The sequence below is a fragment of the Grus americana genome, chromosome 1 (genome assembly GCF_028858705.1).
Source record: "Grus americana isolate bGruAme1 chromosome 1, bGruAme1.mat, whole genome shotgun sequence".
NCBI classification, from domain to species: domain Eukaryota; kingdom Metazoa; phylum Chordata; class Aves; order Gruiformes; family Gruidae; genus Grus; species Grus americana.
The window spans coordinates 172967910-172985433 of NC_072852.1; the positions used below are offsets into that span (position 1 = coordinate 172967910).

The 17524-nt window shown below is 35.8% G+C and overlaps 1 protein-coding gene across 16 annotated transcripts in view; it reads left to right on the forward strand.

Moving 5' to 3' along the window:
- Positions 1–17524, forward strand: part of MYCBP2 (MYC binding protein 2) — a 205067-nt gene that overhangs the window by 149873 nt on the left and 37670 nt on the right. For 7 of the 16 annotated variants that reach the window (XM_054825908.1, XM_054825926.1, XM_054825956.1 and 4 more), the window contains 4 exons: positions 2229–2354; positions 5559–5744; positions 12600–12701; positions 15467–17113. In XM_054825908.1, coding sequence (XP_054681883.1) covers positions 2229–2354; positions 5559–5744; positions 12600–12701; positions 15467–17113 — 2061 coding nt within the window. The remainder of the gene's footprint in view (positions 1–2228; positions 2355–5558; positions 5745–12599; positions 12702–15466; positions 17114–17524) is intronic. The other 9 variants (XM_054825935.1, XM_054825963.1, XM_054826000.1 and 6 more) reach the window with 6 other exon arrangements.

Genomic DNA, 17524 nt, shown 5'->3' on the forward strand with positions numbered 1-17524 from the left:
TTTTCCTTCAACATACATTTCTCTGTTTTCTGAATAAATCTGAATGTTTTCAATTTATAATCTTCCCACTCCTTTTATGGGATATAATGTATCTGTTTTCCAAAAGCTGTCTTCCTGAAAAACTTCTAGCTCAGCAGTCATGTTATACTTGTGGTTTTAGATAGTACTTACTGTCAGCCTCTTACTGTTCATTATAAGAGACTCTTTGTCCTTTTTCTGGTTTTGACATGTTGTGCTGAAAATTATTTCACACCTAGATACTTGGATAATTATCATCATGTTACCATATTAAAACAAAGCAATTCCTTGCTAATACATAAGTGTTTGTTGTAGGCTGTTGCTGCTTGACTTTTACTTAATACTTAGCACAGTGTCTTTTTTGAAGTCATAGATTCTCCATTTTTAGTTATGTCTGATAATTTCAAGTTCTGAGGTTCTCAAAGAGCCAAAGTAGATTCTAGAAAATAAGTGTCTGTCTATTGGACCAATACTTTACTGTTGAAAGCGCACGTATTCAATAATAGGGTTGTTAACTTCATAATTTTCTATCCTAATATGAGGCTGTTTGCTTTTCCAGTAGAAAATCATCTCTTTGAAGTTAATAAATTAAGCAGAGCGCAAAATTTTCCATTCAACAGTACTTCTTTTGAGGAATAGATATAACCTACGTTTAAGTCACTTGACAGTATTTTGCATATTTTAAGTAGTCTTTTCCAGGTTCAGTAATTTATCTGTCATTTCATCTTTTCTATAATTTCTCAAGGGATATCTATGCTTTAAGAAAGAATTCTTAAATTTGGAAGAATTTAAACAAGACACTTCTTTAAAGGTCTGTCTTCATATTCTTGATACTTATGTAGTGTTACCAAAGGACGTCTTCAAGTACATTGTTCTTCTCACACAAAGAATGCAAGCTCCAGGCTTTTCTATGTTCCTAGTCCGTCTCAGTACCAAGTAAAGCTAATGCGCTTAAGCCACGTCTGAAAATTATTTAAACTTTTATTTGCCATGAAATTAATTAGGAATACTCTTTGTCATCAGTTTCAGTGCTTTTGCTGGAGGGAAATAATTAGGATTTGGAGGAGCTCCAACTAGATTTGCAACTCTCTATATTTTTATGCATAAATAATGCCATCTTTCAGACTGCTTTTGTATTTTCATTATTTAATAAAATGATAATGAAATTCTGAGGAAAAAAAGTAGGATTTCTTTCAGAGACAAAGCAAAAGTCATACTGAATGCTCAAGTCTGTGGGTGGGTATCCAGATACTTCAGCTGAAACACTGTAGCAAGATCTAGAGTTGCCTCTAATTGAGAAAATGCTAGTTTCATTCTTTTTTAAACAGTGTAAATTTTCAATCTTCTCACTGATAATTTTTTTTAATGTAAGTATGTGTTTTCTATAAAAGTTTATACTCTGAAATGAAATTTCTAAAAATGGCTCTTAGAAAAGTTATGATTTTTGTTTTAATTGAATCCACATTAACTTTAGTATGTTTACAAAAGAAAAAGTTGTTCAAGGTGCCAACATGAGCTTTTAACCTGCATGTGGAAGTTTTCATGTGAATTATTTCTTACAGATAATCACTTAGAATGCTATTTCTGACCACATAAGTCAATAATGCCTCCCTAAATCAAGTGGGTTCTTTATCTCATTTATCTTGGCTCTTTAGTTGTTACAGATGTTCTGAAAGACCCCAAGCTGGTTTTGTTTGAGGCTTTTTTACTACCATACAGAAAGCAAAACTGTAGTACTCGGTGTCAGATATGAATAAATCTGTCAGGGGAAAAAATGTCTTATGTCCTGTGAAATATTAAGGGGATATCCAGGATTAAAAGTTTATCGGCTCTGAGTTTGTCACTCTGGAAACTATCTTTTCTCCACCCAGCTTTGTCAAACGAATTTAACAGTTGCTATCCAAAGAATAAGCATTGAATGACGTGATGTCTGAAAAACAAAGTGTCAAGTCTGTTCCTTAGTGGCATATGATGGCAAAGCTGGCAGCAATTCAGGCAAAACATAAAACAGCCTGTGTGGTATTAAGTCTTCTTTTTATTTTTAGAGCTCTAAAGAAGAGAGATATGCTTTTCTTTCTGAAGAGAATTGAGTAGAGTGGTAGAGTGCTGTCTGGAAAAAAAATATCACTTTTTTGCCTTGTGACTCATCTTTCCAATGTAAATCAGTTACTAAGAGGTCTAATTCTGAAGTGATGTGGGTTTTTTTACAGAACAAGTCCTTCTAGATCAAAATGTTCAGACTCCTCCCCCAAGTCCTTTTTCAATACAAGCTTTCAGTAAGGGGACAAGCTGTAGTAATGGACAAGGGTTTGATTATGGCCTTGGAAATAATAAAGGTATGTTTTTACACTCACGTTTTAGAAAATGATGTTTTTCTTAACTCTGTTTATGTTTTTGTTAGTCATTTCTTACTCTGTTAGGCACCACCCAATGTCCTCCAAAAGACATAAGCAGTAGTGCAGTGAGCTGCAAGGTGGTTTACAAAACACGTAGTTGATGTTGTAACTGCTTTTTTCTCTGCTTTAATTTCACTCAATCCAAGTACTCTGTATAAAAAGGATCATCAGTTGAGGCTTTCTATATAGTGGTAGGCACAAAACTATAACGCAGAAATGAAAAATGGATACTTGTAAAACAAGATATGAAAAACATGGGGTTTAAAATGATCGGAACATTTGTAAAGATTTCTTAGCTGTCTTGACATTTTTTAAGTGCCATTAATGAGATGGCGAGATAAAAGATACCATTTGAGATTTAAGTTTTAAAACTGAAGGTACCTTTCAATCACATAGATACCAGTTACAAATGCTGGGTTTGTTAATTTTACTGACATAAAATAATTGTTTCCTTTAACCATGGTTTATTTTGTTGGCAAGATATCAATATATATAAGCCTTCACAATAAACTCAAACTGCATGCCTTCTGTTCATTCATTGATTAGATCTAGAAGGTTTAATAATATAGAAGAGACTTCTGCTGAGGCAGATGTCCTTGTGAAATATTATTTGAAACACAGAGCTTTGTTAAGAGCTACTCTTACATCGCTGTACTCTGTCCATGGCACTATGAACATGAGCCTAAGGTGTGCTATGTTCTTGACACCAGCATATGTTGTCCTAAATAAAATAACTTAAGACGTGTTTTAAATTAAGGAGAAAAGATGAGGGAAAAATTATTCCTAAATGTTCTAGTCTTTTATTTTCATGACAGTAAATAGGTTTATATCAGTTCACAGTGTTTTACTGCATAAAGAAGCAGTTCATACTTGTCCATGCATTGCTATAGGAAACCCTTTTATTAGGGCTTTTTTATATAGAACTGCTTTTCCCAATTCAGCCATACTCGTTTCAAAGTAACAATTGAATCAGAAAAGTGGAAGTGTTAAAGATGTTCAGTGTGTGAGGCAGTTTTACAGATTGTGTCTTAATGTCAACTGTAGAATAGTGCAAAAGTATTATCTATTCTTTTTCTGCATAAGCATATTAAGAAAAGAATTTTTTTCCTGTGCTGTCCAAAGATAAAACCTTAGAGATCAATATGCTATATTAATAAGCATCCTAGTTTCTGAAGACATAGTGATTCTTTTTATATATCCTGTCTTAAAACAGTTTCTAGGGTGTTTCTTTGGGATATTACAGTTACAGAAAGTTTAGAAGCTACTCCTGGTATTGAATTCCATGTCATTTTATACACATTATTCTCTCGACATACCCTCGAGCTGTGATGTTTAGTGTGAGTGAGCAACTCGGCTAGATGACTTTATTCATTCCATGTAATGTAATTTCTTTTGAATTGCCCGAGAGTGGAGAGTCATTGACAACTATATTGAAAGAATAATGATATTACTTTCCCCAAAAATAAAATTCTTCAGCTTTATATACAGTATTTTTGCATTCTTAGGTTTAAGAAACTTTGAGTTTTGTGGGAAAATAAACTGAAGGCACAAGCACAACTTGTTAGGGTACTTTCCGAATGAAGCAGGTCTTTTGGAGCTGCTTGTTTGTTAAAAGAACTTCTGTAGGGATGCACTAGTTTCAATGAAAATTCAGTCACCATCTATAAGCATTTCAAACTCTTGGTCAAATGTAAAGATCCCCATGTAATAGGTCTGTGTTTACAGTATTACCTGCAAGGCAGAAGACATAACTCCCACAATCATTCTGTTTAATTTAGCTAAGTCTTCTCTATTCCAGCCTTCTACATTCCAGGCAAGTCTTTAATATTCCTCATGAATGGCCCTACCCACCTCCGTATTTAATTATTGTGGGCTAGTGACTTTCAGCCTCTTCTTCCCTTTAAAATAATTACTCATTTTAGGAAATAGGCCTGTCATATTTGAGTAGCACTTTGTCAAACACGTCAATCACTTCTGGGTTATTAAGGTAGGAATGATTGCTGCCCAAGTACTGGATCCAATATTTTTTTAGGTATACTACTTCCAAAACAGTAGAATAAAATGGATTTATTGATACTTGTAGATGATTATTTAGAAAGACATTCCAGATATTTTCTGGTATTTTTGTTCTCTCAATTTTGAAACCAAAATATCAAGAAAGTAAATGCAAAATTTAATTTTGGAGTTCTTAAGTAATACAGGGTTCCACACACCCACCAGTTGTTCTCTAATTCCATGAAAAGACAATTGATAATCACCCAAAAATGTTGTAAATTCAGTGAGCTGTAAATTCTGTATTAGCTGCTAATTTTTTTACTAGGATTTCTAGAATGCTGTCAAAATGATAGGAATTTGCAGAATAAAGTGGATTTACTTTGTGATGATTCAAATCTGAGATGCTCTCAAACTCTTGATGTCTCCCAGCTCATATTACTAAGTATACTTCAAGTTCTAACATGGTGTGATAAACTCTGCCTTCTTAGTGTAGAATTCATGTATTTCTAATGCTCACATAGAGTTTTTGGAGAATGGGCATTCAGAAATTAAAACTCTGTTTTTAACATGCTAGTTTTTTGAAGGCCTTCATTTGCCTCACAATAAACATATGTAGTTCTTAAAAAAACCAGTTCCTAATTGGTACTTACTTTTTAAAAATTACCTTCAATCTGATCTTGAAAAACAGCATGACAGAATACTTTTAAAGATATTTGCAAAAACAAGCAAATATTTACCACAGCCTTGGCACAGAAATACACTTGCCAAAGCCTAATTACATGTTATCTTTCCCTTCTCATCAATTTTTCTAATCTTTTTCTGCATGTTCTGTTGCATGTGTATATTATTGTAAATGCTAGGGATTTCTGTTTTTTTTTCTTGGCTGCTCTTCATTTTTTAGCAAGGCAAATATAAATCGCTGTTTTGAAATGTTGTAAATAATTGCAGTAAAATATCCACGATCCTTAAAAACCCTGCTTGTACTTTTCAGTAATTTTATTTCCATGCATGGGGTGAGATTTTTATGTTTAGCCACAACCAGAGTTGTATGTGGCTAAATAAGATTTATGAGCAATTATCGTCATTTAAACTTTAATTGAGCACCATTTTACTCTGCCTTTCTGGAGAATGACAAGTAACAGGTTGTAGTTTTGACTGTTTTGCCCACTACAGGTGACCAACTGAGTGCCATACTGAATTCCATTCAGTCACGGCCAAATCTCCCAGCTCCTTCCATCTTTGATCAAGCTGCAAAACCTCCCTCTTCCCTAGTCCACAGTCCATTTGTGTTCGGACAGCCCCTTTCCTTCCAGCAGCCTCAGCCACAGCTTCAGAGTAAGTTTGTCAGCCTTACCTGCCTCATCAGTCCATTTCTGCAGCTCTGACATTGCTGTTCTTGGTTGCTTACCAGCTACTAATCATCCTTCAGTGCACCTTTCTGGTTTTGTTTTGTTAAGTTTTTCATGATTCAGAAGCATGTGAGGTAATGCTCCTAAAGAAGTACACTTGTTCAACTTTAATTTCAACATTGACAATATTTTGCTTTACTGTGTGTTCTGCAGTGTAGATAAGTCATAAAAGTACTTTTCCAACATTATATGCAACTCTGGGTTTGTAATGTAAATATTTTATACGGTACAAAATGTTGATAATTTTAACATCAAAAATGGACTGCAGTAAATTCATAATTATTAAATTTTCTTGCCTCCTAAATTCCTATTTCTAACTTTAGGGATGTAGCTGGAAAGTGGGAACAACTTGGCACTACTCATAAGAAGGGCTCTGGCAGTCTTCTGTTGGGTGCTCACAGGCTTGGCATAGACATGAAAGTTTGCACCTAGAGGTGCAATCAGCAGTCAGTTAACCTGATTACTGATGGGAGGTCAGGAAACTGCTCAGTTTTTGATTAATGAAAACTAAAAGCTCATCATTCATGATGGAGAGCAGATATTGCAGTAAATTCGTCCTTATATAGAGGACAGGTATAGCATGCGTCACAGAAATACTAGTTTTCTTCCGTCTCCCATAAACTGTCCTTCAGAAGTGCCTCAGTTCTTTCTTGTGAGACCCTCCTAGTCAGTTCAGTCTCTATGTCTATGCAGTCCTGGATCTGTCCAGCTCAGCTTATTGAAGTGACAGTGAAGTGCTTCCTGTGAGAACTAGATTAAAATCTCTTAATTCACTTTTATAAAGACTATCAGAAATATTCTGACAGTGATCTTCTGTACTTATGCTGGACTTAAACCAGCATCCTGAAATCAGAATATTCCAAAACCTACTCAGATAAACAGCTAATTGCCAGTGGCATCAGCGCGCCGTCATTGAGAATTTGTCAGTTGTATATTCTTTCCTATCACTTGTAGCTCTCTTGTTCAGAGTAGTAAAATCAGACTTTCTTATTCAAATGTGCATCAAACATAACCCTCATTGTCTTATTTCAAACTTCAGATGATTTGTCCTTTAGCATTTAGATCTCTATTGTACGGAAAGAAAAGCTGTCAACATGTTTTTGTTAGCTGCCCAACAAGATCTTGCTCAATGGATGTGCCTGTCCAACAGATGTAGATAAACTGTATTCAGTGAGCTGCATCCATGGTTTGTCTTTTAATAAGGATCCCTGATTGAAAAGGAAGCCTTTTTTAGTCAGATGGGGGGGTGCAGTGGTAGCCTTCCAAATAAAATAATGAAACTGGAAAATAATTTCTAGTTTGTGTCTGATTTGGGATCTTAGCTTAGTGTAAGATCCCAACCAATATGGTTATTTGTCCTTCTAGCAGGGCAAAAATCACATGGGGTAAAATTTCCTGTTCGAACTTCCCTAGTCTTTTGCAAATTTGTTAATCCTTGATTTACAGGTTCATCCAAATTCAGAATATTGTCAGGGAGGCCTGTAAGACTATATTCATATACTTTTTCATTTAATAGTCAAGGAAATTATCAGAGGTATTTGAAACTTACGTAAGACTCTCTAAATTAAACATTTTGTTTTAAGCAGTTATTCTGTTATTACTATATTTCTTGAAACTTCACATATTAGAAACTAATGGATTAATTTACAATATAAGATTAATTAGAATAGCAAGGCGTATATGCAATAAAAATATTTAGACAGAAAAGTTCTATTTGGATTGAATTCCACTGCGGCTTTTAATCTGTGTTCAACACTGATGCAGCTCTAATAGAACTGTAACAGAAACTCTTTTTAAGTGTGCATTTTTCATTCATTATTTCCAAAGCACTTTATAGCTTCCTGTAACCAATCAATCATGTAATTAAAGGTTAAATCCATTAAACAACGTATCCCAAGGCTCCATATCAAGTCACTTGGATTTTTGCCCTAGACATGCTTAGTTTTACTTACAAATTATGTGCTCTATCCTTAAATGCTTCCTGCAGTAAAGTTAGATCTAAAAATTAAAATGAATGTTTCTAGTCAATAAGTGCTATGTTAAAGGGACTAATTGATAATCTTAATACTTGAAAACAGTTGTGCCAGACTAGATTTCCATGCCTGCAGAGTTTATATACTAAATACCAGTTTTGATTGAAAGTCTGCCTAGATAGTTTAGTCTAACACATTTTCTGTTCTTCCTCACTTATCTGTCCTCCTGGGGAGAAACTTTATTTGGAAGCGTGAACCTGAGGAAAGTTAGGCTGAATGTCCTCTAGAATTATTTCCTTAATTTAGGTTTTTATAACAGGAAAAAAAATGTTGGTCTGATTATAAAACATGCCAGTGACAGATTGTAGTTTTTCTTTAGAAGAGTTTGTAGCTAGCTGTTCTTTCTGAGGAATGGTTTCTGGTTTTGGGGTTTGGTTTGGTTTCCAAATTTATTTAAGGAAGAGGGAGAGGGCTTTTCACAACCTTTTATCTTCTGATACAGTGTCTGGTTATTGTTTTGCGGAAATAGTACAATTTTGGACCACCTCAGATATGATGCTTGAAATAATAATAAGTATCTCTGTTCTTTTTTCACATCATAAATAGGTAAACTAACAAGTCCTGTGTGTTTGGTCAAATAATTTGTTACAGAAGGGAATGTATAAAAAAGAAGGGGGAACTATGTTACTCAGTTTTGTGTTATTTGCTATGCCTCTACAAATGGCTGATTGTTCTGTCCTACTTAATTCCTTTGCTAATTTTCACGCATGGTGACACAAGGGAAGAAAGCTGAGAGATTGTTTTCTTTTTCATGGGGACAGACAAAATTAAGATGTTCTTGTTATGTATTTTAATTTCTTGACAGTCTTTTATGCAGTTAAAAGTACAGAAACGCTAAAAGAGATGGCATAACCTACTTGGAGTTTACCAACAGCTATATTGACTTGGAATCTTAGCAAGAATTTTTTTCAAGAAAGAGCACAAGTTTATCTATGTTTCTTCCTTGATTATTTCAATAAAACTGTCTGTAATTACTCCAGCCTGAGTATGCTTGCTTCTGAGAAGTTTCTAAGATCATCAGTAACAGATTGCTCAGGACTGCAGCCTCCCATAGCTGCAAGATTATTACTGACGGCTTGATTAATTTGTCTCTGAACTTTGTGAAGAGCGCAGAAGACTCAAATTTCTGTTTGGATTCTGAGTATAGGTGACGTGTGGAAGCCTAGAGGGTCAAGGAAGATCATGTTTCTTACCCTTCAGCAGTGTGTGCTGGGTCATAAAAGTCCTTAGACATGACAAGTCAGGGAGATGGGATTTTGCCGTGCTGTCCAGCATCAATTATCAAAATTCCACAATTGGCTGTTGAACACTGAACTCGGGGAGGGAGGATTGAGACCTTGCAGTCACCGATGTTAGGCCTTTATGCTGTGTTTCTTCACATTGGAGTTGCTCTTGCAAATGAAGAACAGATTTATAGGCTGAAGAGGCTTTGGACCTGCCTTGTTAGCCTCATTTGTCACATTCTCCCTCTTCCACTGCAGCCCTGGCGGCTCGCTGAGCAGCTCCACAGCACAGCTACTGCTTCCTCACTCATCTTAGTCCAGGCAGAAGCTGCAGTGCTGAGCTGCTCTTAAAACAGTTGTAGTGTCCTGTCAGACTGCTTCCTTGCCAATTTCTGCTGCAGAGCTGCAATCCAGCATATGGTCCCACAGTGTTGGGAGTTCCTTGATACATCCCATCAGTATTGTGCTACCACTTTCTTTTTGGTTTTGTTCCTTTCCTTTCTGGATGCTTCTTACAGAGCATTTAGAACCGCTGGCTTTGTCTGCAGTGCTTCTATCCATGTTTCCTAAACTGTAGAGGGGGCACAAAAGACCAGCACACATATGGAGCACATAACCCTTCTCAGTAGTGGTTCAGTAAAATCAAGGGAGAGAATACTCTTAACCAAGCACACTTATCTCTTCCATATTGTGCTGAAATGACTTAATTGTCATGCAAAGCAGCCAGAGAGGATTGGTTTAACTGGTTTTTTTCAGATGCTGCGTATAGCTGAAGCATCATTCCTGAAAATTTGAGCTAGTAAGTTAAACTGTTTCATACCCTAAGCTTTACAGATTTGATAATCAAAAGATATGTATGAAGCATGTATTTGTCCAGGTCAATCCAAAACCATCCCTGGGGGGACTGGTATGGGAAAATTTAGTGGAAGAGCACAAATTGTGTCAAGCTTTATCTTAGAAATAAATTTGGCTTATCACGTCTTCAAAAATTGTAGTTACAAATTATAAAATTACAGAATCATTTTTATCTACCCTTCTGGCACAGGAATATTTCTTTCAATTAATAAACTTAAAGTGGCTCAAGTGTTGGTGGTTCAAACGCTACCTTTGGGTAATGAACTTTGCTAATATTTTTCTAATGATACTGCATTTCAGCTTTTGCTTTCATTCACTCACTCATTCCCCTACTATAACAGTATCTAATATTTTTCTCCCTTTTTAGTGTTTAATATTCAAACATTTGTTGACTTCAGTATATTCTTATGAAAAAGTCCTTGTCCAACTGTCGCTGTGCCATTTGGCATTTTCAGGATGTGAAAAAAGACATGCTGATTGCAGTGCTTGAGGAAATTCGGCTAAGAGCCATATTGTAACTTCCATGTCAGTAACAGTGAGCAAGAGAGGAATGTGCTCTTTTTGAAGAGGCATCCATTGCTTAGGCAAAAGGGCAAAAGCAGGTCAGTGCTTTCCTTCATCGTCATGCAGAAAAGCAGTGGTATTTCACAAGAAACTTTAAGCTATCTCCACTCTCCAGAGATGTTTGTCAGTCTGGTTTGGAGTTTAAAAAAGACCAATGTGGACTAGTAGGTGGTATGTCATGCCTCCTGGATTGGCTTACCTCTTGTTTCCTCAGAGGAAATAGGCACGCTATTAGAAGACCGCATCCTGCCATAGGGCTTGAACTGCCTCTTATGTCTCCATATTGCATAGCTTTTCAAGCTAGAGCTATTTCCCTGTTGAAGGAAAGAATGTGACTGAAGATAAGCTGTCACATTCAAATGTGATGTGAGACAGAGCTTGCCTACCTGTCTTTGAAGTCTTTCTAGTCTTTGGGGCTGATTAAAAAAGGAATCCTGAACAAAAAGCTGGTCCCTGTAACTGACCACTTATCCTGGGTGGACATACATTGTTTGCCAAGGCAGCAAGGAGGCGATGTGGGAAACTCATTCTCTTCCACCCACGGTCCCTTTGAAATGATTGAGAAGCAGGACAGTGTTCAACATAAGCTAGATTACAATATTAGAAAATGTAAGTATTCTTAGACGTAGAATGAAGCAAAAATGTGCATACATGAAATTGGGATTAGTACAGATTTTCATTTAATTATTCATAGACTGGAACGCTAATATATCAAATTGACATTTTTAGGCTTCTGTTTACAGCATTGTTCCTCCACTGCTACTTGGTGTTCGTAATGGGATTTTCTGCATTTTGCCTTTAAAAATTGGTGGAATGACATCCTGCTACTCGGAAGTAATATAGTTAGTATTGGATCTCTTGAAAGCATTTGTAGGCATCAAAGTAGGTATACTGTTCTTAAATTTATGCTAATACTGCATTGAGAAAATAGAGATTTTTTTCTTGTTTTAGAGAATGAAGTTCTTACTTCAAGCCTGTGTGAACACTTTCTCATTGTAGAGTCTATAGACTCCTTGTTGTTGCTTAAGATGGAGTTTTTAGTATATTTATGTGTACAAGTTAATAAATGTAGTACCAGACAAAAAGATGTCTTAAGCAGTGCAGGAATTGAAATAATTTGTTTTCAATAGACTTGTCTTCTTTCGTTTGTACAAAAGGGTCTCTAAAACAGAGTATCTTCTAACATACACAAGCTCTTTATTAATGCTGCAAGAATTAGACTTACTTTTTCTAAAGGAAGGAATAGGAATTGGAATTAGAATTAAAAGCAGCATTAGAGGAAAGTAAAATGATAAACTTGAAACTAGAAGTCCCTACTATTACCTCACTCCAAATTTCATTTGGAGCTGTACTTCTAACAGGTTTGGTGTCAGTAGACTCTATACTGAAATTATCTTAGCTTATATCAGAATTTAACTTTTTTTTTCCTTAAGGCAAAATTATTTTTAAGGGTTGATACAGATTTGTTTTCATGTCTATACTGTTTGATTGAAACTCTTCTACTGCTAGTTATGTCTCTTGATAGTAGTGAGAAACTAAAGTTCACACTACCCACATGAAGTTTTTCAAAACATTACATTATTGAGGTGCATTCAGATTTGAAAACAATTTTGACGGGTTTAAAATGTTTTCCTTCATTCTGTCCAGTGATTAGTGAGACTTTCCAACACAAACATCTAGGTGTTCTGTAATTTTCTCAAAAGAATGTGAGAATTAATCATCTAAAAGGCCATATTGCAGTTGCAAATAATAAATCTCTAAATTTACAGATTAAAAGTTCACATTGAAAACCAGAGTTCAGTTGAAAACTAGATACTGGTTTTTATAATAAACCATAAATCTCATTGGCTAGTCTACACATACTACATTTTTAGATCCTAGAAACTAATACTGAAATCACAGAAGATCTTTTATTCTTTTAAAATTTAGATCAGGGGAAAACATCTTGAAGTAACTGCTTCTCATTTAAAACTAGGGTAGGAGTCTAAACAATGAATTCAGAATACTTAACAAAGGAGATACATATCATTTGAAATGCTTGTTTTTATCTTTACTGCTTTTTCCATTGAATCTGTGCTGCTTCTGTGCCACTGTTTTCCACTGTAGAAACTCCATCCTGCTGCCTTGCTTCTCGTGAGCGTATTTACAAAACTAGTGATGTAGCTGGGCCTGCCTCTGCTATTTCATCTCTCTCTCACAAACTGAAGGGTGGGTATGCATGCCAACATAGCAAGGTTATTCAGATTTTGCATTCAAAAATGTTTTGGGTTGTTTCTTTTTTCTTCTCCTTCCATTCATTTTCATTTCATTCGCTTAATAAAATGCTGTTTCGAAAGTAAACATTCGAGTTTGGTATTTGGGAGCTCATTTGATATAACTATGCAGTGTTGCCTTCCTGAGTTGCAGCAACTTCGTGATATGTGATCTAGCTATCTCTTACTGCTTTGTAAAGAAAGGTGACTGTTAATCTAATCTAATAACACCTGTTTTCAAACAATAGGCAAATGAAATATGGAAGAAAAAGGGCAACAAATGTAGGGTGGTTTTTGTTTACAGATAAAGCAGATTGTTACATGATTATGCAGTTTTTCATTTGGGGGATTATTTTTTTGTATGTGTGCTGGTAGTCTAGAATGTTAATTAGGATTATTTACCTGTATATGTGCAAATCTAAACCATTGTTTTTAAAAACATAAAATACTTCTTGTTGCTGGAAGCTACTGTTAAGCTATGCATTTCGTAAGCAGTTTTGTTCTAGAATGTTTTCTTGCTTGATATTCACTAGTCATGCATATACTTTGAATTTGATACATTGCTGAATAGTTTATGGTGTTTTTTGTCCTCTAAGAAGACATTGTTGTCCTTTCACTATTTTTTCCTTCATGAGGAATTCTGTAAGAGGTTCTATCTAGAGTAGTTTCTCATCTGGCAAACCTTAAATTCATCTTTTTATTTGCTTGTTTCTGGGAAAAGTGTGTACAACGTAATTATTTACATTTCTGAATTCATATATCACAAAGACATCTCAGAATAGCTCATCAGTAGAACTGGTGAATAACTGAACAAAATGCTCGGACTGATATTTAAGAAACTTTCTTTTAGCAAGAACAATCATTTTATAAACGATGACGCACCATGCTATTTCTTCCCTTCCTCTTTCCCCTCCTTCGCCCCCCCCGCCCCAAAAAATATAATTATAGAACTCATTAGAAAAAAGAATAAAGACAGATTGGACTCTCAAAATTGATTATGATGACTTTTGAGATGTTCTAATTATATCCTACTGTTTACATTTGGCATATTGTTCCTGAATGTAGACAAAATATTTCTCCTCTGCCTGGAGAAGTATGAACTCCTACCATGTCCTGGGAAGCCAGGAGAGTACCCTAACCTTCAAGCTTGTGAAATATTCTAATATAAGTATCTTTCACTTTTTCCTGTTGCTGGGTTGTTCTTTTTTTTATTATAAGGTCCTTAAATATGGAGGTAGCAAAATAATAAGCAATGGTTTGTAACCTGTGGAAACATCTGAGTTGCTACACTTCGCTCCGAATAATACATTTGGTTTTGTATTGTGAGAGGTAACAGTAGGAAAAAAACCCGAGATCACTCTGTGCTTCTATATATTTTCTAGCATAGAGATAAGGCTTCATGGTTGTCAACTGGAAGAAGTTGGTTCAGATCCCATAATGTAGAAGAAAGTAAACACAGATTTCCCACCTTCTAAGTAAATGCTGAAGGTACTGGATGAAAGATGACCACCTATTCTCTCTGGTCCCTTTAGAAATCAAGGTCCAAATTTGCAAATATTCTCTGATTAACTGAAACTATATTTTGACAAATAGTTGTTTCCCAAAAAAAGTACCCAGACCAATGGAAGTAACCTTTTAGTGTCTAGAAAAGCAAAATAATCCAAAGTACTGTAACTTAATTCTACAAGCTGTACAAGAGAAACTTCTTCATGTTTAACTACTGAAAACCCATTCAAATCAGAGCAACTTAACTATGCATTCAAGACTTTGCAGTGTAATGCTTTGTGGAGAGACAGTTGAGTTTAATTCACAACTGCTGCGTTGCTTGCCAGTAACTTCAACATTGCTTGTCTTAATTTTCAAAATACAATTCTACAAGAGGGACTGGGTGTGTTCACAGAATTATTAGAAGCAGATTGCTTGATATACTTATCTGCATGTACTTGTTTTGCATATGTTTATATTAAGCTGCCCATAGTTTTTATAGTTTTGTGGATTAATAGATGTATGAAGTCAATGTGCAGAGGAGTAATAAATTACTGCATCAAAATAAAAGGACATCATAGACCAGAGTTCATGGTTTAGCTTAGTTGTTGAAAAAGGTGAGGGTTTGGGGGTTTTTTTAGTAGGTTGTGTTCTGGTAGCAGAACATTGATAGTTTGTGGTCTTAAAAAGGTGGACACCTCAGATTATGGATGCGAATTGTAAGCCTCTCACCTAATTTGCCTTATAGCTTTATCTACTTCCTACGTTTTCTGACTTTAGAGCATTAAAGAAAACAAACGTTAATGTATTTGATCTTTCTGCAAGTGTCTTGTTGCAGTCAGGCTGACACTCATAGAGATAATAAATATAAATAATCCTTGGTTTCTGTTGCAACTGTGGTAAACTTAGTTAACTCCTGGATTTTACCTAAGGATGTAAATTTTACTTCCTTTACTAGTGTTTTTTCAAAATAGTGAACTGTGCCTTTTGATACCTCCATAGTAGTGTTTTCTCTGTAGATACTTCCTAACACTTGTTTGTTTGTATCTTTGGGAGAATACATGTATTGAAAATATTCTAGGGGGAAAAATTCCCTTTGTATTTCCTTTCATTTTGATGTGAACAGAAGTATGTCTTTGAATTTTACCTTGTGTTTAGATCTTTAATCCTTGCTTTGTATTATTAAAGGTATCACTGTCAAAACATAATAATTTATTCTAAAATAATACTAAACAGGTGACCGAATGAATTTCACAGGAGCTGCTAGAGCAATTTCTCCAGCAGGAAAATCAGACATGTCATCAAAACACAGAGCTGACTGCAGGTCACCCAAGCTTGATGCGCGAATGAATAGAGCTGCTGCTGACCAGAAGAAACCCAGGAATACAGAAGGTTTATCTGCCAGTGAGTCTCTTATGCTGAAATCGGATGCCGCAAAATTGCGGTCAGACTCTCACAGCAGGTCTTTGTCTCCAAACCATAACACTTTGCAAACACTAAAAACTGATGGAAGAGCTACTACTACCAGTCTGAGAGCTGAATCTCCAGGGCCAGGGACCCGGTCATCTTCTCCAAAGACAAAGACACTTACAGCTGTTAGATCCGGTGCTAGTTCTCCACGATCCTCCTCACCCCATGACAAAAATCTACCTCAGAAAGCTTCATCCCCTGTAAAAACAAAGCTTGATCCTCCTCGAGAACGATCCAAATCAGATTCTTACACATTAGATCCAGACACCCTTCGCAAAAAGAAAGTACCGCTAACAGAACCCTTAAGGGGAAGGTCCACTTCACCCAAACCAAAAATTATTGCAAAAGATGGAAAACCTGTTACAGAAACTGAAAATAGAGCTCCTTCCCCTCATGTCGTACAAGAAAATCTTCACAGTGAGGTTGTTGAAGTATGTACTTCAAGTACTTTAAAGACTAACAGCATTACAGATAGCACCTGTGAAGACAACACAGAATTCAGAAGTCTGGATGATGGTTCTAATAAAGTTCATTTCAGCATAGGAAAAGCACCACTGAAAGATGAGCAAGACATGAGAGCATCTCCAAAAGTGAGCCGTAAATGTGCTGGTAGGCACACAAGACCCAAAAAGGAAAAATCCAGCTTCCTTTTCAAAGGAGATGGCTCCAAGCCTGTAGAGCCTGCCAAGCAAGCAATGTCACCTTCTGTTGCAGAATGTGCTAGAGCTGTATTTGCTGCGTTTCTTTGGCATGAAGGAATAGTTCATGATGCTATGGCTTGTTCATCTTTTTTGAAGTTTAATCCAGAACTGTCCAAAGAGCATGCACCGATACGAAACAGTCTTACTCAACAACCTGCAGAGGAAAAAGAAACCAAGTTGAAAAATAGACATTCATTGGAAATATCATCTGCTCTTAACATGTTCAACATCTCACCTCATGGACCAGATATATCTAAAATGGGTAGCATCAATAAAAACAAAGTCCTCTCAATGTTAAAAGAACCACCTCTGCATGAGAAGTGTGAGGATGGAAAAACTGAAACTACCTCCTTTGATACATCCAGTCATCACACAATGAAATCCAAGTCTCCTCTTCCATTAACATTGCAGCACTTGGTAGCTTTCTGGGAAGATATTTCTTTAGCAACTATTAAAGCAGCTTCCCAAAACATGATTTTTCCAAGTCCTGGTTCTTGTGCAGTGTTAAAGAAGAAGGACAGTGACAAAGATAACAAGAAAACAAAAAAAGAGAAAAAGAAAAAAGAAAAGGTTGAGACTAGGCCAAGGGGGAATCTTTTTGGTGAGATGGCCCAGCTTGCAGTGGGAGGACCTGAAAAAGACACCATCTGTGAGTTGTGTGGAGAATCCCATCCATATCCTGTGACTTACCACATGAGACAAGCTCATCCAGGTAAGATTACATATTTTTTTAATTCCTGTGTCCATCTGTAAAATACATTGCACACACATTTTGGTGTTAGTTACTGTTACAAAAATATGTCAGACTGTCTTGCCTAGCATTTTAACACAATTCACTATATAGCTAAACTAAATCTTAAGACACACAAATTATTTATGCACTTGTGTAAGTAATTTTAAGTAGTTGTGGATCTGAGCTTTATGTGGGTCCCTGAATTTTTTTCAGGAGTTTGTTTAATTTTAGGAAAATGAGGTGTATCAGTACTAGCTAGACCAGTGACTAGCTGGTCAGCTGAGTTCAAAAGATACATAAGTTGTGTTTTCTTTAGAAAAGGGATGCTTCTTTAGAAGAGATTAGCTACAATATAGCTAATAATAAGTAGCCTTGTTAGAGACAAAATTA